The 23980-nt window shown below is 37.4% G+C and overlaps 1 protein-coding gene across 2 annotated transcripts in view; it reads left to right on the top strand.

Annotated features, from left to right (window-relative positions):
* RFC1 (replication factor C subunit 1) overlaps positions 1-23980 on the top strand; it is a 77252-nt gene that overhangs the window by 7049 nt on the left and 46223 nt on the right. The window contains exons 1-4 of one of the 2 annotated variants that reach the window (XM_027544293.1): positions 7046-7164; positions 7345-7473; positions 11706-11781; positions 15207-15329. Coding sequence is in view for 1 of the 2 variants with exons in the window: in XM_027544292.1 (XP_027400093.1) it covers positions 7345-7473; positions 11706-11781; positions 15207-15329 (328 nt within the window). In the remaining variant the exon portion in view is untranslated. Of the gene's footprint in view, positions 1-7045; positions 7165-7344; positions 7474-11705; positions 11782-15206; positions 15330-23980 lie in introns of those variants that run through there. The other variant, XM_027544292.1, reaches the window with a different exon arrangement.

Raw genomic sequence — 23980 nt, 5'->3', positions numbered from 1 at the left:
CTTTGAGACCCCATGAACCGCAGCACGCCAGGCCTCCCTCTCTATCACCAACTCCCAGAGTCCACCCAAATCCATGTCCATTGAGTCAGTGATGCCATCCAACCATCTTATCCTCTGTCCTCCCCTTCTCCTCCTGCCCTCAAACTTTCCTAGCATCAGGGTCTTTTCCAGTGAGTCAGCTCTTCACATCGGGTGGCCAATGTGTTGGAGTTTCAGCTTCAACATCAGTCCTTCCAATGAATACCCAGAACTGAATTCCTTCAGGTTGGACTGGTTGGATCTCCTTGCAGTCCAAGGGACTCTCAAGAGTCTTCTCCAACACCACAGTTCAAAAGCGTCAATTCTGCGGCACTCAGCTTTCTTTATAGTCCAACTCTCACATCCATACATGACCACTGGAAAAACCATAGCCTTGACTAGACGGACCTTTGTTGACAAAGTAATGTCTGTGCTTTTTAATATGCTGTCTAGGTTGGTCATAACTTTCTTTCCAATGTATATGTATATTAAATTGCATTTGGGCTGCCTGATAGGCAATGCTTTTCTTTAATAGTGTTGTAGAATTGTTAGTTACACCTTAGGGTAGGAGAGTGCAACAGATCTTTCCCTTTTGCTTACATTTATGTGACTCAGCTGGTAAAGAATCTGCCTGCAATGTGGGAGACCTGGGTTCCATCCCTGAATTGGCAAGATCCCCTGGAGAAGGGAAAGGCTACCCACTCCAGTATTCTGGCCTGGAGAATTCCATGGGCTGTATAGTCCATGGGGTCACAAAGAGTCAGACATGACTGAACAACTTTCAATTCACTTCAAGAACGTCTTGTATTTCAAAGCATTTACTAGAAAATGTCTTGTTGGCGTTTTCAGTTTTTTCATCTATGAGTTAAAGTTAAAGAATGTCATAGACTTTGTTATGTGGATTAAATTATTTTTTTTAAATGTTTAAATCATTGTCTGGCACAGAGTAAGTCCTATTTAAGGGTTTGTTAAAAAAGTAAATAGGGACTTCCTTGGCAGTCCAGTGGCTCAGAACCTGCCTTCCAATGCAGGGGACGCAGGTTCAACTGCTGGTCCTGGAACTAGGATCCTGAATGTTGCAGCTAAGCCCTGGTGCTGCAGCTGCTGAGCCCACACTCTCTGGAGCCCACAAACCACAACTTGAGGGCCTGCATGCTGCAAAGAAGAGCCCATGGTGGAAGATCCCACATGCAGCAACAGAGATCCTGTGTGCCCCAGTTAAGACCCAACACAGCCAAGTAGATAAATAAATATTTTTTTATAAAGTAAATGAAGCCCTAAATCAGGGCATTGGCAATAGAAATAGAAGAAAGAGGACAGCAGTATTCAGGAGCTTCTTAGATAGGATAGTGAGGTGGAGGGTCAGAATGAGGAGGAGAAACAGTGCCCATTTTTCTGTTTTGAGTGAATGCTGGTGCTGTGCATTGAGGTGGGAAATAGAAACAAGTGCCCCCAAAATCTGAGCTTGGTTTTGGATGTTATGAGTTGGAGGCATTTGGGGCATTTGGATAGAGGTGAAGATGACAGACTGTTTGGCTATGTGAATATGGAGCTCAGAGGTCTGGAGTAGACACAAGATTTAGGAGGCTCAGGTGGCTCGGTATTAAAGAATCCACCTGCTAAGCAGGAGACGTGGGTTCGATCCCTGAGTCAGGAAGATCTCCTGGAGAAGAAAATGACAACCCACTCCAGTATTCTTGCCTGGAAAGTTCCATGGACAGAGGAGCCTGGTGGGCTTTAGTCCATGAGGCCTCCAAGAGTTGGTCACGACTGAGCGACTAAATAGCAGCAGCAGTGTGTTTTTAAGGGGTACCTGATTTTGAGATGGATGTAAGTTAGCTTATGCAGTGTGAGTATGTGAATCAGAAGTTTTTAACTTAAAGTTCATGGAGAGCCATTAATAGGCTTTAGAGAAAAGCTGTGAAGAAGAGTATTATACTAAAAGTGAAAGTATTTTGTTTTTTGTAGCCACAATACTCTAATATGACAAGAGTACCATATGATAGAAGAGTCAATTTGAATAATTTTCCTGGGAAATAGTACACAATAATGTTAATTTAATACCTGCTTAAAATTCCTTAAAACAAAGAGCAGTAAATAAAGTCATCCCCACAAATTAATCTCAAAGTTTATTTTAATAAGCAATCTTTAAAAACAAATCTACCATCAATTTCATTTTACACAGTTAAGAACCATTCTTTCTGAGCCCAGGTGTGAAGGTCAGTGACTTGGAAATAACCACTCATGTGTTTCACCATTATTAATTAAGCATCTGCTTATCTGAGGTGCTGGCCCTGTACTTGAGATACAGAGGTGAGTAAGATAGCAAGCCTCCTGTATGGAATTTATAGCAATGTGTTCAAACTCAGATTTCTATGAGTATCCAAAGTACCTCCTACTAATCGTTTTCGGGCCCATTTCAGGTCTGTCTTCTGTCCTTGAGGCTGTCTGTATTAGGTGCTCCTGGTGCTTTTACAGTTTTGTGATTAGCTCTGTCTTAGCACTCTTTTGTATTTAATTCTTCATATACTAATTTGTCTCCCAGGTAACTTTATGAGGTCTTTTTCCTGTTTGTGTCCTAAGTCCCTGGCATGGTGCCTGTCTGTAATCACATAAGGATCAAATGTATCAGGAATAATAAGGGAAAGGCCATATTGCCAGTGATGGGGTGTCAGGATCTATCAGGGCTTCCCTGATAGCTCAGTTGGTAAAGAATCCGCTTGCAATGCAGGAGACTCCAGTTCGATTCCTGGGTTGGGAAGATCTGCTGGAGAAGGAATAGGCTACCCATTCCAGTATTCTTGGGCTTCCCTTGTGACTCAGCTGGTAAAGAATCGCCTGCAATACGGGAGATCTGGGTTCGATCCCTGGGTTGGGAAGATCCCCTGGAGAAGGGAAAGGCTACCCACTCCAGTATTCTGGCCTGGAGAATTCCATGGACTGTTGTCACAAAGAGTTGGACATGACTGAGTGACTTTCACTTAGAATTATGGTAAAACGATGAGGGGGCAGTCGTGGTCAAGTAGAGAACTATGAAAGGAATTTGGAGTCAGAGGACCAGGTTGCAATCTGGGTGTGCCATCTCTGATCCCCACCAGAATCTTGTGAGGCAAGTGGCATTATGAGGAAATAGGGCCAGAAAAGTTAAGTAATTCATCCCAAGTGCCTGGTGCATGTGTGCTAAGTTGCCTCAGTTGTGTCTGACTCTTTGTAACGCTATGGATGGTAGCCCACCAGGCTCCTCTGTCCATGGGACTCTGCAGGCAAGAATACTGGAGTGGGTTGCCATGCCTTCCTCCAAGGGATCTTCTGACCCAGGATCGAACCCATTCTCTTCCATCTCCTGCATTGGCAGGCAGGTTCTTTACCACTAGCACCACCTGGGAAGCCCCCACATGTCCAGTAAAAGTGAAAGTCGCTCAGTCGTGCGACCCTGTGGACTATACAGTCCGTGGAATTCTCCAGGCCAGAATACTGGGAGTGGGTAACCTTTCCCTTCTCCAAACGATCTTCCCAACCCAGGGATCGAACCCAGGTCTCCCGCATTGTGGGCAGATTCTTTACCAGCTGAGCCACAAGGGATGCCCAAGAATACTGGAGTGGGTAGCCTATCCCTTCTCCAGTGGATCTTCTCCACCCAGGAATCGAACTGGGGTCTCTTGCATTACAGGCAGATTCTTTACCAACTGAGCTATCAGGGAAGCCCAAGGGTCTAGTAGTAAGTGGCAAAACTGACTAAAAGCTTATGTTTGTCAGACTTAATTCTACTTACTTATCTATAAAATGGAGATAATTCATTCTATTTGCCTTTATACCTCATAGAATTGTCAAGAGAGATAAATCTGTGTCCAGTAGCTGTAAGTAGAAGTGTGAAAAACTTGTTGCTGTTAGCTGTCTGTGCTAAAATTTGTTTTAATGTTTATGTGATTTTTGCCTAAATCTTTTGCTTTATTTAAACTGTCATGTTCAATTAATAACTATTTAAAAAGAAAGTAAGAGTTAATTACTACTCTTTTGGTTTCCCCAAATAAAAATGTTTCTTTTACCATTTCTTTTAGAAGTGAAATCCTGGGACAAAGGGTATGCACATTTAAAATTTTGATAAGTGTTGGATTGTCTTGGAAAGGTTATACCAATTTTTACTTTTATTAGCAGTGTAGTGTGTGAGAATCTGTTTCTCCACACCTTTGACATACCTGAACGTGATGAATCTTTTAACACTTAGAGAACAGTAATCAAGTTCCAATTTATTATTTGTCAGGTTGAGCATCTTTTATTGTTTGGTTATTTGCATTTCTTTTATAATTTGTCTGCTGGTAACTTTTATCCATTTTTTCTACTGGATTATCTTTTATTGATTTGTAGGAGCCCTCATATATAATGTGTGGTAGATATTTTCATGTTAGTTATTTTTTAACTGTTTATGATATCTTTTATTTTTATGTAGTCAAATTTTTCTTTCTTAATGGGTAGTTCTAGTCTTGATGTTCTGCTTGGAAGGACTTCCCTTTGCTAAGATTACAAAAATAAATTTAAAAACGTGTTCCTTTTTCTACTCATATGCTGAGCAAAAATTATTCTGTGCAGGTAAGAGTGATGTTTAGATCCATTATTTGGGAATTTGATTAATCACTAGTCTTGTTCTTTATTTGATGAAATCTTTAAAGACGTGGAATACCAGGTAGGGACTCTTAATAAAGAGTAAGGTAAAGTCATGATATAAATTAAAGTCAAATTGGTGACCTTTTTCTCTTAGATGTTTATACACCAGATGGCTGCTCACTTTGGAGGTAACTCCTAAAAAAGTGTGAGTAGAATGACTTTCATTCCAATGAAAATTCTTTTTCAAAGGTTTAGATTTTTAGTAGATATTGAGTTAAGATCAGGATGCTGTAATTTAAGTGTTCTGCTGCCGTCAGTGTAAGGGCATGGGGAGTGGGAAAGTAGGGTAGAGTACAGGGAGAGGAAAGGGGTTGTGAATAGGAAGAATTACTTAGGAAGAAAAGGTTACAAAAATGCTTAGGATTGGCAGTGTGGTACAGACAAAAGTCAGAGAGCTCAATGTTACCAGTAGTTCCATTTCCTGAATTATGTTTTGTTTTCTCTTTGTGGTTTTAAGTATTTGTGGTTCCATCACAGATGGAAAACCACCACCGACTTTAAGCTGTTTATTAATGTTCAGTTTTGAACTGTGGTGCATGCGTGCTGTGTGTGTGTATTTGAAAAATCACACTATTTGAAGACTCACTTGGTAATTTCAAAAGTGAAACTCCAATGTGAAACTCTCATTTCCTCCAGAGGCAATAAAGTAAGTAGTTGTCAGCCTCAAATTCAATTCTTTGCAAATTATACGGAAGACTGTGGCTTTCTGGCTTTCTTTATTATCTATTTTTTCTTAGCAACTGACACAAATGTCTCAGTTTCATAGCTAAGATACCATTTTGCGAACAATATATCTTAGATTTTATTAGGATGGATTTGTGACTTTTTAATATTAGGAAATTTACAGAAGAGGGTATAAAACCAGGGAAGTCTGTAACCTTTCAAAAAAATTTAACATGTCTGTGTATCTCGTTTATCTGTTTTCTTTATTGACTTAACCACAAAGCTATGTGTTTCTGTGTTTGCAGAACACACTTATTTGGGATTTTTGACATTTTGAGAGTGTGACAATTACCGCCAGGATCGAGGAAAAACATTGTTACCTTTCTTACACTTGACAAAGTACTTTTAACAGGTATTTTCCTCACTACAGTAAAGAGAGAGAGCTTGGAACTGGCAAAAAAAATTGAAGACTCAGGATTATAAACATTGAGGATAGGAATAGGGAAAATAGTTCAACTGCCTCTTGAACCCAGTTCTTTGGAATTCAGATCCTAAATTCTCATATTCTGTGTTCCTTATTCCCTTCCTTTCCTGTGAGTAGAGAACTGTAGGTGGAGAACTGTAGGTGGATATGGAGGGATAATAGTACATAAATGAGGGAGAAGGGAAGCTTTTTACTGAGTCAGAATTGTGACAGATGCATAATTAATCCTCATGAAGTGTAAGGAGTATTCGTCTCACTTTACTGATGAGAAAACAGATTAAAAGTCAGGGTCATCCCTTGGTCCAATGGAAAGTGCTAGAGCAGAGATTCATACCAGGGATTTCTTACTCTAAGGGCTATTACCTTTTCTCTACACCACAGTTTATTCAGAGCTTAAATCTAAAAGTCCATCCTAAAGAACATCAATCCTGAATATTCATGGAAAGGACTGATGTTGAAGCTGAAACTCCAATACTTTGGCCACCTGATGCTGGGATTCATTTGAAAAGACCCTGATGCTGGGAAAGATTGAAGGCAGGAGGAGAAGGGGACGACAGAGGATGAGATGGTTGGATGGCATCATCGACTCAATGGACATTAAGTAAACTCCGGGAGTTGGTGATGGACGGGGAGGCCTGGTGTGCTGTAGTCCATGGGGTCGCAAAGAGTCAGACACAACTGAGAAACTGAATTGCACTGAAAATCTAAAAGTGTAGGAAGAATATATATCATAAGAAAGATGAATGATATTAATTATAAATTACATTGTAAAAGTATGATTATTACAAATGTATGATAAATTACATTGTAAATATATGATTAATTTGACAGTAATTGAAGCAAGTGTAATCAAAAATTTTCCTTTGGAATTTGGAAAAATCATGTAACGGGAAATAATTTCAAAGTTCTTAGTTATTAAGGTCTTAAATGTTCAGGGTTGTAAGAGTTATTCTTCTCTCAAACTGGAGTATAACTTCCATAGGCAAGGATTATGTTCTTCAACTCTTTGTCTTTTCCCCTAGTGTGTCTATGACGATGGGATATGTGCAGGCATAATCAATAAATGCTTGTTACTTGCCTCCTTTAACGGTGCTGTTTTTAGCAAAAATTTCCTTTGTTAATTTTTGCCCTGTTTTTGGCCAGATTCTGAGAATTAAAATTACTTTTCATTAGGCACATTATTGTTATTATTTTTGAATCTTTTTGCCTGTGCTGCTCAGCTTGTAGGATCTTAGTTCTCCAACCAGGGATCGAACCCGGGGCCTTAGCAGTAAAAGCTCGGAGTTCTTACCACTGGACCACCAAGGAATTCCCTAGACTCATTATTTTTAACTCAGGTAATTTTATTAGTTAATTTTTGCATATAAAAAGGATGCTGCTGCACACTTGGAGCCATATCATTATGAAAACATGATTGAGAGTACACCAGTGTGTGTGTAGAGTTGTTCCTTTTTACAATTGAGATTAGAATTTTGTGCAGTTAATGTTTGTTTATGAATCTCCTTTTTTGCTTCTAGGATATTCGAAAATTCTTTGGGGTTATACCAAGTGGAAAGAAACTTGTAAGTGAAACAGTAAAGAAGAATGAGAAAACAAAGTCTGCTGAAGAAAGTTTAAAAGCAAAGAAAGGAATAAAGGAAATCAAGGTCAGTTTTCCAGATGCAGTGTTGAATTGTATAAAATAAACTCAGTTCTGAGATGTGATATATTGAGAGCCTTAAGTAAATATAAATTTCAACTCATTTAGCAGAAAAAGAAGAAAAGTAATAAGGTCTTACTTATTTCTAGTTAATATATCTTACTGCATTTATGGTTTGGTGTTTTCGTTAACTGATTTAGCGAAAACTTAACCCAAGTTTGCTCATAAAGACATAAGCTCCAGTATTGGGCTTCTCGTGAAGGAAGGCTTTGGAGGAAAGCTTTATTCTTTTTCCTGTCCTCCTCGGGCTTCATAGAATTTAAGATATAATATCACTATGATAAGCAGGCAGTGGCGTCAGTAGTGTATTTGAGTTAATATTGTTCCTCTTTGTGTAAAATGTGAGAATTTTGCAACTCAACAGGTCGGTTTACTACCACCCCATCCTTTATGCCATAATTGGCATATGAATTATATCTATATATGTTAATACTCCACATTCAATATAATAATTATTGCTCTAAACCAACATTATTTTAAAGGAATAAACAGAGGAAAATTGGTTTGTGACTACATACGGTGATGGATGTTAACTAGACTTATGATCATTTTACAATATATATAGATGTTGAATCATCATGTTGTATACCTGAAACTAATATAATGCTTCATGTCAATTATATCTCAATAAAAACTTACTTTGTAAATAAGATAAAAATAATTAAACAATATTTTAAAAACATATGAGTAAAATTACAAATGCATGTAATTAAACTGTCGTTAAAATACCAATAAATTATAATTTAAACACATAAATTAACTTTTTAAATTTCCTAGGTGAGACTAAAATAAAAATCTCAGTCTTTTGCTGTCAAAAAAAAAAAAAAAAGAGGAAGATTGATCTTTTGTATTTAACCATATATTGGCCACTTCTGGTGTTTTCATTTCTTATCAAAGATCTGAATTTCCATCTACTATAATTTTCTTTAATTAATATTTTTATTTATTTAATTGTTTAAATGCACCCAGTCTTAGTTGCAGCACACAGGATCCTTTTCATCTTTGTCGGCAGCATGCAGGATCTTTAGCTGTGGCATGCAAATTTTTAGTTATTGCATGTAAAATCTAGTTCTCTGAGCAAGGATTGAACCCAGACCCCCTGCATTGGGAGTATGGAGTCTTAGCCACTGGACAACCAGGGAAGTCCCTTATACCATTTTCTGTAAATCTGAAGAATTTTCTTAAGCATTTTTTGTAGAATAGGCTTGGCAGCAAATTCTGTAAGTTTTTGTTTATCTAAAAATGTCTTTATTTTGTCTCCGTTCTTGATATTTTTGCTGGATATAGAGTTTTGGATTGATAGTTTTTGTTTCAGCACTGTAAAGGTGTTCCATTCCTTGTTTTTGGTCTCCATTTTTTTCTGGTGAGATGTTAGCAGTCATTTATATTGTTTTCTCTTGTATGTATTGTATTATTTTCTCATGCTTCTTTAAAAGACTTTATCTTTGAGTTTCAGCCTTGCCCATGGTGTACTTGGGTGTAGTTTTCTTTTTTTTATACTGTTTAGGGTTTCTGAGCTTCTGAGTCTGTAAATTTATATCTTTTTTTGAATTTGGTAATTTTTTACCATTGTTTCTTCAAATATATTTCTGCTTTATTCTCTCCTCTTCTTAGAAGAGTCCTTATATATATACACACACACGCATACACGCATATGCCCCCCCACACACATATGTATCTATATTAGAATTTTGGAATTGCACTACAGATAATTGAGGCTTGTGGTTGTTTAGTCCCTCAGTCGTGTCTTACTCTGCGATCCCATGGACTGTAGCACGCCAGGCTTCCCTGTCCTTCACTCCCAGAGTTTGCTCAAACTCATGCCCATTGAGTCAGTGATGCCATCTAACCATCTCATCCTCTGTCATCCCATTCTCCTCCCACCTTCAATCTTTCCCAGCATCAGGGTCTTTTCAGATGAGTTAGTTCTTTACATCAGGTGGCCAAAGTATTGGAGTTGCAGCTTCAACATCAGTCCTTCCAATGAACACCCAGGACTGATCTCCTTTAGGATGGACTGGTTGGATCTCCTTGCAGTCCAAGGGACTCTCAAGAGTCTTCTCCAACACCACAGTTCAAAAGCATCAATTCTTCAGTGCTCATCTTTATAGTTCAACGCTAAAATCCATACATGACCACTGGAAAAACCATAGCCTTGACTAGACAGACCTTTGTTGACGAAGTAATGTCTCTGCTTTTGAATATGCTGTCTAGGTTGGTCATAACTTTCTTTCTAAGGAGTAAGTGTCTTTTAATTTCATGGCTGCAGTCACCATCTGCAGTGATTTTGGAGCCCAAAAAAATAGTCTGCCACTGTTTCCACTGTTTCCTCATCTGTTTGCCATGATCTTTGTTTTCTGAATGTTGAGCTTTAAGCCAACTTTTTCACTCTCCACTTTCACTTTCATCAAGAGGCTTTTGAGTTCCTCTTCACTTTCTGCCATAAGGGTGGTGTCATCTGCATATCTGAGGTTATTGACATTTCTCCCAGCAATCTTGATTCCAGCTTGTGCTTCTTCCAGTCCAGCATTTCTCATGATGTACTCTGCATAGAAGTTAAATAAGCAGGGTGACAATATACAGCCTTGACGGACTCCTTTTCCTATTTGGAACCAGTCTATTGTTCCATGTCCAGTTCTAACTGTTGCTTCCTGACCTGCATACAAATTTCTCAAGAGGCAGGTCAGGCGGTCTGGTATTCCCATCTCTTTCAGAATTGTCCACAGTTTATTGTGATCCACACAGTCAAAGGCTTTGGCATAGTCAATCAAGCAGAAATAGATGTTTTTCTGGAACTCTCTTGCTTTTTCTATGATCCAGCGGATGTTGGCAATTTGATCTGTGGTTCCTCTGCCTTTTCTAAAACCAGCTTTAACATCAGGAAGTTCACGGTTCACATATTGCTGAAGCCTGGCTTGGAGAATTTTGAGCATTACTTTACTAGCATATGAGATGCGTGCAACTGTGCGGTAGTTTGAGCATTCTTTGCATTGCCTTTCTTTGGGATTGGAATATTTTTAGTTTTTTGAAAAACCTCCATACTGTTTTTCATAGTGGCTGCTCCAATTTACAGTTCCACCAACATTGCACAAGGGTTCCCTTTTATCCACATCCACACCAGCGTTTGTGATCTCTTTATCTTTTTGATGATGGGTCTGGCCTAGTCTGCAGGGTTTCTCAGGTGGCACTCTAGTGGTAAAGAACCCGTGTGCCAGTGCAGGAGACCTGAGAGATGCGGGTTCGATCTCTGGGTTGGAAAAATACCCTGGAGAAGGAAATGGCAACCCACTCCAGTATTCTTATTTGGAAAATCCACATGGACAGAGGAGTCTGGCGGGCTACAGTCCATAAGGTCGCAAAGAGTCGGACATGACTGAAATGACTTAGCATGCACGCACACACTGGCTTATTCTTCAGTCTCTGCTACTGCTGCTGCTAAGTCGCTTCAGTCGTGTCCGACTCTGTGCGACCCCACAGACGGCAGCCCACCAGGCTCCCCATCCTCAGGATTCTCCAGGCAAGAACACTGGAGTGGGTTGCCATTTCCTTGCTTCCCTTGTGGCTCAGACAGTAAAGTGTCTTCCTCAGTGCAGGAGACCTAGGTTCAATCCCTGGGTCGGGAAGATCTCCTGGAGAAGGAAATAGCAACCCACTCTAGTACTCTTGCCTGGAAAATTTCCGTGGACTGAGGAGTTTGGTAGGCTATAGTCCATGGGGTCGCAAAGAGTTGGACACGACTGAGCAACTTCATTTTCACTTTCTCCAATGCATGAAAGTGAAAAGTGAAAGTGAAGTCACTCAGTCGTGTCCGACTCCGCATGACCCCACAGATGGCAGCCTACCAGGCTCCTCAGTCCATGGGATTTTCCAGTCAAGACTACTGGAGTGGGGTGCCATTGCCTTCTCCATTCTTTAGCCTAATTAGGGGATTATTGACATTTGGGGTGAGATAATTCATTATTGTGAAGGACTGTCCTGTGCATTGTAGAATGTTTAATAGCATCCCTTATCTACCCGTTATATACCTGTAACACCCCGACCCCAGTATGACAAGTGAAAATGTTTCCTGTAGGGGCAGGGTTTCTCTGGTTGTGAACTATTGAGCTCAAATCTAACAAGGAAAAAATAGGTAAGTTATATAGGCTTCCTTGTATTCTAACTATACTGTGATGTTTATAGGTAAATAGTTCTTGTAAAGAAGATGAATTCAAGCCAAAGCAGTCAAACAAGAAAAAGAGGATCATCTATGATTCGGGTAATATTTCTTTTCAGGAGTTTTCAAGTTTAAAAATTTTCATTTTGTATCTGTTAGAGCTGATGTTCTGTATAATGTTAATAGGTGCTGTGAGAAGAGGCTCTGTGTTCAAGTAAAGTTGAAAACAACTTTTATTATTACTAGAGAATTTATCAGAGCTGAAATATGTTAATAAAGTTTTGTTCTGTAGAGAGGTGGTATATATGGCGTGTCTGAAACTTACTTTGAATATGCTAAAGTATTTGTATTAACTTCTCTTTCAGCTGAGGTTCTTGGAAACTGAATTTGAAAAAGAGTGCCATAAAATGTTGCTTTACAAACGAAGATCTAAAACTTCATTTTTATCCTTTTGATTTGGTCCTTTTTTGTTGCAGTTAAAAAGAAACAAACACACTTTAAAAACTTTGACTATAAGATTGACTTAAAAAATATGAGGGTTGGGGTTCTGACACCCCTTGCAATTGAAAATCTACATACAACTTTTGATTCCCCCAAAACTTAAATACTAATAGCCTACTGTTGATTAGAAACCTTGCCAATACCATAAACTGTCAGTTAACACATATTTTGTATGTTATATGTATTTTATACTGTATTCTTGCAATAAAGTAAGCTGCTGCTAAGTCACTTCAGTTGTGTCCGACCTTGTGTGACCCATAGACGACATCCCACCAGGCTCCCCCGTCCTTGGGATTCTCAAGGCAAGAACACTGGAGTGGGTGCCATTTCCTTCTCTGGTGCAGGAAAGTGAAAAGTGAAAGTGAAGTTTCTCAGTCGTGTCTGACTCTTAGCGACTCCATGGACTGCAGCCCACCAGGCTCCTCCGTCCATGGGATTTTCCAGGCAAGAGTACTGGAGTGGGATGCCATTGCCTTCTCCGATAAAGTAAGCTAGAGAAAAGAGAATGTTATTAAGGGAATCTTAAGAAAAATACATTTATAGTACTATACTGTATTTATTGATACTATAAGTTTATGTCATCTGTTTACAAGATGAATCTCAGTACCTACATCAATCTTGTCTAATATAATACAAAATAAAATACTCTAGATGTTATATGTATTACTACACTCTATTATAATACAGATGTAGATGTTGTACGTATTACTAACTTTTGACATCAGAAATGAAAAGATAATGTGAAAAGGAAATTCATATTTACAGGTATAACAATTCATGCTTTAATAATGAAGAAGTAGCAGTATGATTGTTTTATGGTAGCCTGGTGTAATTGATAGGATTGCTTCATGATAGCCTAGCCTATGCACTAATGAATCTGTTAACAAAATTTTGGCATACAGTATGACTGTAACATGGTCATATTCATAATACAGTATTGGAAACATTGTTACATAAAAAGAAAATCCACTTACCTGTTATGATAAATAGGCTGTTATGCAGTTTACCCAGTTACAGAGAGGCATACTTTATAGTAGTGTAATTCTTTGAAAGCAATGTTATAAAACAGAAAACTAATACAGATTAATTTTATATGAAAGATCACCTCATACCTATGTAGAGTATCTACATATATTTCATGCATTCATGACATACCTTTTTCTTAAATTTTTTATAATATTTCTAAGCTATGTGGTTTGTCTGTTTTTTCAAATTGTTGCAAATCTCCAAAATTTTTTTCAACATATTTATTTGAAAAAAATCTGTGTAGAAGTGGACATGTGCAATTCAAACCCATATTCAAGGGTTAATTGTATTTTTAAGATAGGGAACATACATTTTTATGCGTTCCTTTTATGGTATGCTAAAATAATGGTAAAAGTTTTAGATTTTGATTTTTTTGGAGAAGATCTATTCAGTATGAATTCTTAGAATTAAGAATGTAACCTAAGGAAGCATTTATAGATTATCAGGATTTTGACAGTGATAGCAAAGTTTCTAAAAAAGTAGTTGAATGTTTATAGTGAGTCTTTTACTGCTGTATATAATAAAGAATTTCAAATAAGTACATATCCCTATTCCCCAAAAGTTTACATCTTTTGGGAAAGTGGAAATATAATTGATACATTTTAGAACTGTATGAGCCAGGATTTATAAAAGCATGGTGAGAGGAAGAGGAAGGACACTGAAATTTCTGAAACTCCTGTTTTGTACCAGACATATACTAGGTATTTATACTTTGTCTTGATTTGTATTTAAGTGCTCTGGGTAATTAGACTGTGGTAGACAGAATAATCGGAGAAGACAATGGCACCCCACTCCAGTACTCTTGCCTGGAAAATCCCATGGACGGAGGAGCCTGGTAGGCTGCAGTCCATGGGGTCGCTAAGAGTCGGACACGACCGAGCAACTTCACCACTGAGCGACTTCACTTTCACTTTTCACTTTGATGTATTGGAGAAGGAAATGGCAACCCACTCCAGTGTTCTTGCCTGGAGAATCCCAGGGACGGGGGAGCCTGGTGGGCTGCCGTCTATGGGGTTGCACAGAGTCGGACACGACTGAAGCGATTTAGCAGCAGCAGCAGACATCTTTAGCAGTCCCTAAAGATGCCCACACCCTAATTACTAGAACCTGTGAATATGTTCAGTTGTATGGCAGAAGAGGTGATATTAAAATTATAGGTGACATTAAGGTTGATAATCAGTTGACCTTAATGTAGGGAGATTATCTGGATGGGCCCAGTGTAGTCACAAAGAAGAGCAAGGCAGAAGAGGTTTAGAAATTGACTGTGGAAGGAGGTCAGAAAACTGGAGAGATGGCAGTGTGAGAAGGACTTGGCCTAATGATGGGGTCTTTGAAGATGGAGGAAGGGAGGGGGCTATGAGCTGAGGAATGCTTGCAGTCACTAGAAACTGGAAAAGGCAAGGAAATGGATTCTTCCGTATAGTATCCAGAAGGGATCACAGCAGTCCTAATGCTTGATTTTAATTCAGAGACCCAAGTTGGGTTTCTGACCTCCAGAACTGGGAATAATACATTTGTGTTGTTTTAAGCGAGTAAGTTTGTGTTGATTTGTTACCACAGCAATAGAAAGGCTTAACCACTGGGTAGTGATAATCTATCAGAATTTAAAAAAGAGATTTGTTTGGAAAAGAATCTTGATTAATTAAAAGGACTTGATTAATAATAATCACTTTAATTCCCTGGTAGTCTAGTGGTTAGGACTTGGTGCTTTCACTGCTGTGGGCTCAGGTTCGATCCCTGGTTGAGCTAAGATCCCACAGGCTGTGTTTCATGGGAAATAAAATAAAATAAAATAAAAACCCCACTTTAAAAGCACACTATATGGGGGTAGGGTGGGAGGGAGGTCCAAGAGGATATATGAATATAGCTGATTCACTTGTTAGCAGAAACTAACACAAGGTTATAAAGCAGTGATATATTCCAGTAAAAAACTTAAAAATAAAAGCACACTATATTCATACTATTTCGTTTCAGAGTTTTTATTTTCCTCTTGTATTCAGATTCAGAATCAGAGGAAACAGTACAGGTAAAAAATGCCAAAAAGCGACCGGAAAAATTGCCACGGTCTTCTAAACTTGCTAAAATTCAACAGCAGGATCCTGTTACCTACATTTCAGAAACAGGTAAGGGAACTAAATATGTTTGTTTTAGAGACAAGTGCAAGGTGTCTTGTGTTCTTGAGCTTCTCTTGGTATCTAAATGTATCTCCTTCACTTTGAACCGAACTTCAGTTGCCTTTTTCTCTGTGTAGAATTGTACTTAGCAGGGGAAAGCTGTAATTATCTTTGGCATTTCCTGTGAGTTCAGGCCCAGTAACAGGGTAGTTGTTTCTTGGAATTTTTTTTAAAGTGCTCAATATCAAACCATATATGTTGATACTATGTCTTGAATCATATATTAAACTATTATTGGGTTGTTTAAAAACTTTGGTGTTTTTTTTTTACCTTTTTAAGTCGTAACAATCTTAAGTATATAATGACTATGCAAATTTGTGCCTTCTAATCTATAATCTTGTGACTTGAATTCCTTATATTCTCTGGTGACCCTAAAGATTTAATAGTGGCTTTAAAAATATGCTTGTTTTTGTGTTTATATTTATTTGATCTGTTTTGAGTGGTCCAAAAATAAGACATTTATAAATGTACACTAACCTTAAGATGTCATAGTATAAATAATTGTCATAGTATATAAATAATTGCAGTATTCTTTTATAGTGAGAGGCCCTGAATTACATTGTCATCTTAGGGGAAAAAAACTTAGGATGGATTGTTATAAAGTCATTTTGATCTGAGCATTGTTAACTCCTAGAGGAGACTGTCTTCAAATTCACAGAGCCTATTGAATCAGTTCCTAATAAAAATGCTTGGGGGCCATGAGAGCATCTGATATACCTCATTGGTTTATTCATCTTGAGGAAAACCTCTGGCAGCATTATTTTTAGCACTCAGCTACTTGTGTTGCCAGTGAAGTGAATACACCTGGTTTGAAGAGATAGGGTAAAAACCACATAATTATTTTGGGACAGCATGTTGCAACTTGTATTCAGCAGGCTTTTATTGATTGTCTTTTCCATCCTGTTTACTAGGTGCTGGGGATATAAAGGTAGGACTAAAGACTGCTAACTACTGTAGGAATTGCCTGAGGCTGCAGTATGCATTAGTTAGCATTAGTTAGAGAGCTTAATGGAGAGGGTAAGATTTGGTCTAATCCTTGAAGGATGAGCAGGTGATGGAGGGAAAGAATATGTCTGGTTGTTGTTTAATCTCTCAGTTGTGTCTGACTTTTGCTACCCAATGGACTGTAGCCTGTCATGCTCCTCTGTCCATGGGATTTCCCAGGTAAGAATACTGGAGTGGATTGCCCTTCTTTTCTCCAGAGGAATCTTCCTGACCCAGGGGTCAAACCCATGTCTCCTGCATTGGCAGGCAGATTCTTTACCACTGAGCCACCAGGGAAGTCCTTCTGGTTAATAGGATGGGATTATTTAAGACAGAGCATCCAGCACAAGGCTTGATACGTTCGTAGGACCCCAAAGAGATTGCTTGCCCACATGATGAGAAATAATGAGTGGTATATGAGGCCAATTTAGGGAAGACCTTGAAAACTAGGTGGAAGAATTTAGTTTAATGTAGCAGGGAAAATGGAAAAATAATAATTGAGGAGGCTGAGACTCTTACGGTAATCTATGAGTGAAGTAATAAGTATTTTAAAAAGGTACCAATAGTAAGGGACTGATCTATAAACATTTGAGAGATGAGTTATAGATTAGGTTTTTGGATTGCCTGTGGTTCAGCCATGCTGTCTATGATTTACTACTAGGATAATTGGAAAGTTGATGTTATTATCCTGCTTATGTTTAATTTTTTTTTGTTATTTTCTAGCATCAGCTTTATTGAGAGAGAATTCACATACCCTCCAATTCACCTTTCATATTTTAGTGTTACTGGAATTTTATTATTTATTACATGTTTGAGCTGGTACTTGAGAGCATGAAGGTACCCATGGTAGACAAATTGGTCAGTAAGTAGGGAATGAAACAGGATAACACAGTCCCTGTGTTATAGAAAGAAGCTGAAAGAAGCCCTGCCTGGGGGATACATCCTTGGTTCCCATCTAACTCTAAAGAGCTAAAGGTCAGTGACTGCCTCCCTTTCTGTAAAGCAGAAACTCTAATTGAATGGGACAATTGGGACGACTTAACAGGGTGATGCACAGCAAAGGGCCAGACCCAGTGCCTGAAACGTAAATAGCCAGCTGTCAAAGGGAAAAATAAAAACAAAAGAAGCCCACACATGAGCTTTGCAGGCTCTCTGAAACATTTGCATATTTGATAAAGTTGTTCAAATACCAAAGGGAAAATCTAAGTGGCATGAGCATATTTTCTATAACATTTTTTGTAAGCTGAGATGTTTCTTCATTATGGCTGGTGGCAGGTTGACTTTTGAACCTGTTTTGTTGCTAAATATGTGCTCAGGCACGTTGTGCAAATGCAGTCTTCCATTAAAGGGCCCCCTCTTAACATCTGGCCACCTTTGTCAAGTTTTAAATATGTGGGAGGGATGGTAAAACGGGTAAGGTGATAGGTTTATTATGTAACTGAAGGTGGTGTGATCAGGCTTTCCCAGTGACACCCTGAAAACGTCAAAGTTAGTGGGCAGACAGCAATGGCCTTCAACCGGGGATCAAGGCTGTCCTTATCTTGTGATTTTTAGGTACACAGAAAGGTCAGACAATTTAAACTCTAGCCACTGATTTTCTTTAACATGGGACTGTTTATTTCAGACCAAGTATTTTTGAATGTTATTTTCTGAGGAGATAACTGACATCTTATCTGAAAATTTTATGACCATTAGACAGTATTTTAGGTCATTCTGCCAAGGGTATGTGCGTGTGAAAGTGAATGTTGTCTCCTGGTTTTATCAAAGAATCTTGGGGTACAACGTATCCATCTAATATGATGCTATTTTCTCCTTTTTCTTAGAATTGAGATATAGGAAAGAAGCTAACTTTTTTTTTTGCCTGTTTTATCTTCTCATACTTTTTTATACCTTCGAATGATAGGTGAATAGGAGAAAGATAAGCCCTTTTCCTTCCCTTCATAAAAGAGAATGAGACTGTTAAAAAGAAGTCTGTTCAGAAGACTGTTAGAATAATGAGATCAGAAATAAAATGAGTTTGTAAAACAGAAAAGTGCAGCTTGAAATAAACTTGAAATTTCTTGACCACAAAATAATCGTTTTATTCATTTTTAAAGCTAAATCTATAATTTTTCAATGATTATGAATAAATATTCATATTATAAATATAAACATTTATCATAAATTTAAATAAAATATGTGTGGTAACAATAGTTTACAAATAAAAATTCTAACCTAAAATTGTTTTTTTATTTTATTTTTTTTGGAGTTTGGAGCTTCTTGTGGAGAAGAATTATATGATTCAGTTTTAATAACCTATTCCTAAAGAAATGATTTTGCTTTACTATTCCATATTTTATCTTTTATAAATCAGCTTTTTTTTTTTTTCCTTATAGTATAGCATGTATAGTGATTAAGAGCATGAGCTCTTGAGTTAAACCTCCTACTGCCTGGGTTAAACCTTCCCTATGTCCTATTTTCCTTGTTTGTAAAATGAGGGTATTACTAGTGCCAGCATCAGAGGCTTTTGTGCTTGATCAGATGAGATAATGCTGGACAAGCACTTAAAGTAGGGTCTGGTACATATGAGATGTTTTGACTTGATTGTTTACCTACATCTGCCTTTAAAGATTATGCTAAAGACATTTGCTTTTGCTTAGCTATTTAGGGCTTCTTTTGATTATATAACGGTGCTTCAGAAATTTAGAAACTGTATTTGACCCACTTATGTTACAGATGCTCTCTGATCAATGTAGGAACTACTACGTGTGTCTGTGGAGCACTTGAAATGTGATTAGCCCAAATGGAAAAGGTGGTATGTGTGAAGTGTAGACTTCAAAGACTTTAAAAAAAGATAAATTATCTTATTAATACTTATTTAGCATCTGTTACATGTTGAAATCATCTGAATATTTTTGGATAGATGAAATATATTGTTAAAGTTAGTTTCATCTGTTTGTTTCTACTTTTTATCTATTCTTTCTACTTTTTAAAATGTGGATCACATTTTATTTCTGTTGCATAGTGCTTTATAAACAATGAGAAATATATTTAGGAAATAACATTACTTTAGAAAATAACCTACTTAACCTACTTCAGGTGCTTTTGTTTGTATTATCATATGAGTCTTTAGGCTGTATTATTATACAGGTCTTCAGGCTTGCCATTTAGCTCCATGACATAGTTTTCATCATCACTTTGTTTGACTAAACTTATCTTCTAATACTTACTGATTTTTAAAGTACTTTAACTACATTAGTTTCCCAGATTATAGGAAAGGGAAAAAGTTCTTTATATTATACATATCTTCATAGCAACTGTTGACTGTAGTGGGATGTTTTTGAAGGTTGGTAAAAATCCAAAGTACTGGGTAAATATATTTACTTTTAGCTGTTTAATGAAGTGAGAGACCTTGAGTTTTGTTTGGCAAAAGGTGACCTTTTATTATGCAGTTTCATCAGGAGCTGTGGGTGTTTGCTTGAAAATAGGGTTTTCTATGTCTTGAGAATTATTTATGACTGGTAATTTAAAAAAGTAAATTTTTTTATTGAAGTATAGTTGATTTGCAATGTTGTATTAGTTATAGGTGTACTGCAGAGTGAATCAGTTATGCATATATCTACTCTTTTCTAGATACTTCTCCCGTATAGGTTATTACAGCGTATTGAGTAGAGTTCCTGTGCTATATTATAGGTCCTTATTTATTATCTATTTTATATATAGTAGTATGTGTATGTCAATGCCAATCTTCCAGTTTATCCCCCCTTCCTCCTCTAGTAACCATAAGTTTGTTTTCTCTATCTGTGACTCTTTCTGTTTTGTAAATAAGTTCTTTTTTTTTTTAGGTTTCACATATGTGCAATATCATGATATTTGTTTTTCTCCGTCTGACACACTTCGTTCAGTATGACAGTTTCTACGTCTACCCGTGTTGCTGCAAGTGGCATTATTTCATTCTTTTTCATGACCGAGTAATATTCCATTGTGTATATGCACCACACATTCTTTATCTCCTCCTCTGTTGGTGGACGTTTAGGTTGCTTCCATGTCTTGGCTTTTGTAAATAGTACTACAGTGAATATTGGGGTGCATGTCCCTTTTGGAATTAAGATTTTCTCTGGGTATATGCCCAGGAGTGGGATTGCTGAATCATATAGTAGTTCTACACTTAGTTTTTTTGTATCAGTTTACATTCCTAGCAACAGTGTCGAAGACATCCCTTTTCTCTACACTCTCTCCAGCATTTATTATTTGTAGACTTTCTGTTAATGGTCATTCTGACCTGTGTGAGGTGATACCTTGCTATATTGTAGGTTTGATTTGTATTTCTCTAATAATTAGTGATGTTGAACATATTTTCATATAATTTTTAGCCATTTGTATGTCTTTTTTGGAAAAATGTCTATTTAGATCTGCCCATTTTTTGATTGGGTTTGGGTTTTTTTTTATATTGAGCTGCATGAACTGTTTGTATATTTTGGAGATTTAATCCTTTGTTGGTTTCTTTGTTTGCAAATATTTTCTCCCATTCTGTGGGTTTTTATGACTGGTAACTTTTAGTGAGCACATAATTCCAGAGGCAGAGTGCTCTTACAGTTAGAATTATTTGGGGAACATTAAGTGGGAAAAAATTGGGAATGTGGTGTTCCTAAGGTTTATCAGGCAGTATCCGTGACTTGGGAAAATAGCAGTAGAAAATATTACTGGAGATGTATGTGCTAATTTTTAATGACCTATAGCTTTGTGTACTGGATAAACGGAAATGGATTTTATATAGGATAGAGACCTTCTCTTAGACTTTTAATGGAAACCCAGCATGACTGAGACAGAATTTCTTTGAAGTGAGAGGAAACTTAAGAATTACATTTCTTTCATTATACTTGTTCAAAAACTAATATTGATTTGTGCACTAAGACTATAAAAGAAACTAAGTTTAGGTTTTGGAGGATGAGTATTTACATTAATATTATATAAAATTATCTAAGGAACACATTCTCAGTGAAAAAGAATTAATTCAAATAAAAAATATTCCATTCCTTCTTCCATCCCTTTTGCCTTACATAGCTATATAAAATGAAAGAAAGAAAGTGAAGTTGCTCAGTCATGTCTGACTCTTTGTGACCCTATGGACTATAGCCCCCCATGTTCTTCTGTCTGTGGGATTTTCCAGGCAAGAATACGGGAGTGGGTTGCCATTTCCTTATTGAGGGGATCTTTCCCACCCAGGGATTGAACTCAGGTCTCCTGCTTTGCAGGCAAACTCTTTACTATCTGAGCACCAAGGGACAGATAAAATATATGTGTATATATATATATATATAAAATATATATGTACATATATACACACATGTATGTATTTGAGAGCGGCATCTTGTAACATTTCTGTAGCTTGGTTTTTCATAACTTAATGTCTCCCTCTTTTCCTCCTTTCTTATCGCCTTTTCTCTCCTCCTTCCGTCCCCACCTGCCCCAGCCTCTCTTTCTTTCAATACAGAAAAATCCGTATCTCATTCTTTTAAACTTCTGCATTTAATTTAATAGTATGCATTTAGTTTTTCTCATACTCTTATTTTGGATATTGGATTATTATATGAATATCCTTGTTTATGCGTCATTGTAAGAGAACATATCTAACTATCAATAAATGGGCAATTCACAATGAAGAATATGATCACTTTAAAGAGAGTAGTAGGGCTTCCTTGGTGGTCCAGGGGCTAAAACTCTGTGCTCCTAATACAGGAGGCCTGAGTTCGATCCCTGGTCCGGAACTAGATCCATGTGCTCAGACCTAGTGCAGCCAAATAAATAAAATTAAAAAAAAAAAAGTATTTCTTGAGATTCAGTGGTATTCATTTTTAAGAATGTAGTTCATCCACCTATATTATGAAGAATAGAATGGGGCTTCTACTCTTTGATTCCCAGGTCCAGAAAAGGAACTTTACATTTATTCTTATTAAATTTTTTTCTGAAGCTCTTGACATTTTTATCTTGATTCCAGGCTTTTGTATTCTGATTCTGTCATCTATTTCTAAAATTTTAAATTTGAATACTTTTATTGAATAATATTAAATTCTTTGGACTCCTCTGGTGGTCCAGTGGCTAAGACTCCACACTCACAATGCAGGGGGCCGGGGTTTGATTCCTGATCTGTGAACTAGATCCCACATGCTGCAACTAAGAGTTCGCATGCTGCACCTAAAGAGCCCATATATCCTAAGACCTGGTGCAGCCAAATAAATATTTTAAAAATGTTAAATTCTCACTAATTTATTTATTTAACACATGTGATGGTTCACCATATATGCCCAGCCATGTACTGGACAATCTATAAAACAGATAAGAGAATAAAGTTCTGTCCTATTTTCAAGGGCTTATAAACTATCAGGTTATCTCTTTTAAATAATAAAAATTGTAATATAAGGAAACAATTAACAGTGATAGAAATATCTTCCAAGGATATTTGGGCATGAGAGAAATTGCTTTTATTTCGGAGGTTCAGGAAGCATTTCCTGGGAGAGAGATTCAATTTGTAAACTTTCATAGATTTACTTAAACTAGATTGTTACTACCTAGTATTGTGTTGTAGCTTGTATTTTCTTAATTATAGTGTCATCTGTGTAGGAATCTCTTACTCTACTTGAAACCCCTGTGTCCACAGTGAAAGGCAGGGGGAGCGCGACCATAATAATGTTAACATATGTTTTGTCTCGTATGGTATTGTAAATTTTTTTCAAAGCAGTGTTTTACAGACTTCATGAACAGAATAACATTATTATATGGCTTTTATTTTTTATCTGTCTCATTGATCTTTAAAACTACCTTATATTCAGGGCTGATTTACCTTAGGAAAACTTACTTTCGAAAGAATCAACTTTCAAACCATTACACAAACCTTCACTGTGGATGAATTCTGTAGTTCTTTGGAGGTCCCCATCCACTTTTTTTTTTTTTTTTCATATCATCTGATTTCATATCTTCTAATTTGATGAACCTATCTATGTACATTTTCTGGATCATAGTAAAATGCAGGAGATACAGGTTCAATCCCTGGCTCAAGAAGATCCCCTGGAGTAGGAAATGGCAACCCTCTGTAAGTAATCTTACCTGGAGAATTCCATGGGTAGAGGAGCCTGGTGGGCTGTAGTCCATGGGCCAAAAAGAGTTGGACATTACTGAGTGACTGAGCGCACGTGTGCACACACACAAAGAAACCTTTTCCAAAATGGACATGATCCATTATCAGCACCCTGGATACAGCTTTTCAATTTCTTTTGAATAGCTGTTCAATTACTTATGAACTTCAGAAACCACTGTTACTTATCTTGTATTTCTCCATTTTGCCATAAATCAGTACTTCTCAATCAAGGGTGATTTTGCCTCCCAGGGAAACTTTGGCATATCTCGAGTGCTATTTTTGGTTATCACAACTGGTGGATCCTGTAGCATCCCCTTGGTAGAGGCCAGAGACATTATTAAACATCCTACAATGCAAAATGTCAATAATGCAGAGGTTAAAAACCCTGCCATGGCCTATCAGAAGACAGTTTTGGTAGATTCTTTGTTGAAATCCAGACATCCCTGTTTCTAGTATTCTTATCTACTAGTCCTGTACCTCAAGGAATAAATGATGGCTTAGG

Source organism: Bos indicus x Bos taurus, chromosome 6 (assembly GCF_003369695.1).
Source record: "Bos indicus x Bos taurus breed Angus x Brahman F1 hybrid chromosome 6, Bos_hybrid_MaternalHap_v2.0, whole genome shotgun sequence".
NCBI classification, from domain to species: Eukaryota; Metazoa; Chordata; class Mammalia; order Artiodactyla; family Bovidae; genus Bos; species Bos indicus x Bos taurus.
This window is presented reverse-complemented; position numbering and strand designations above follow the sequence as displayed.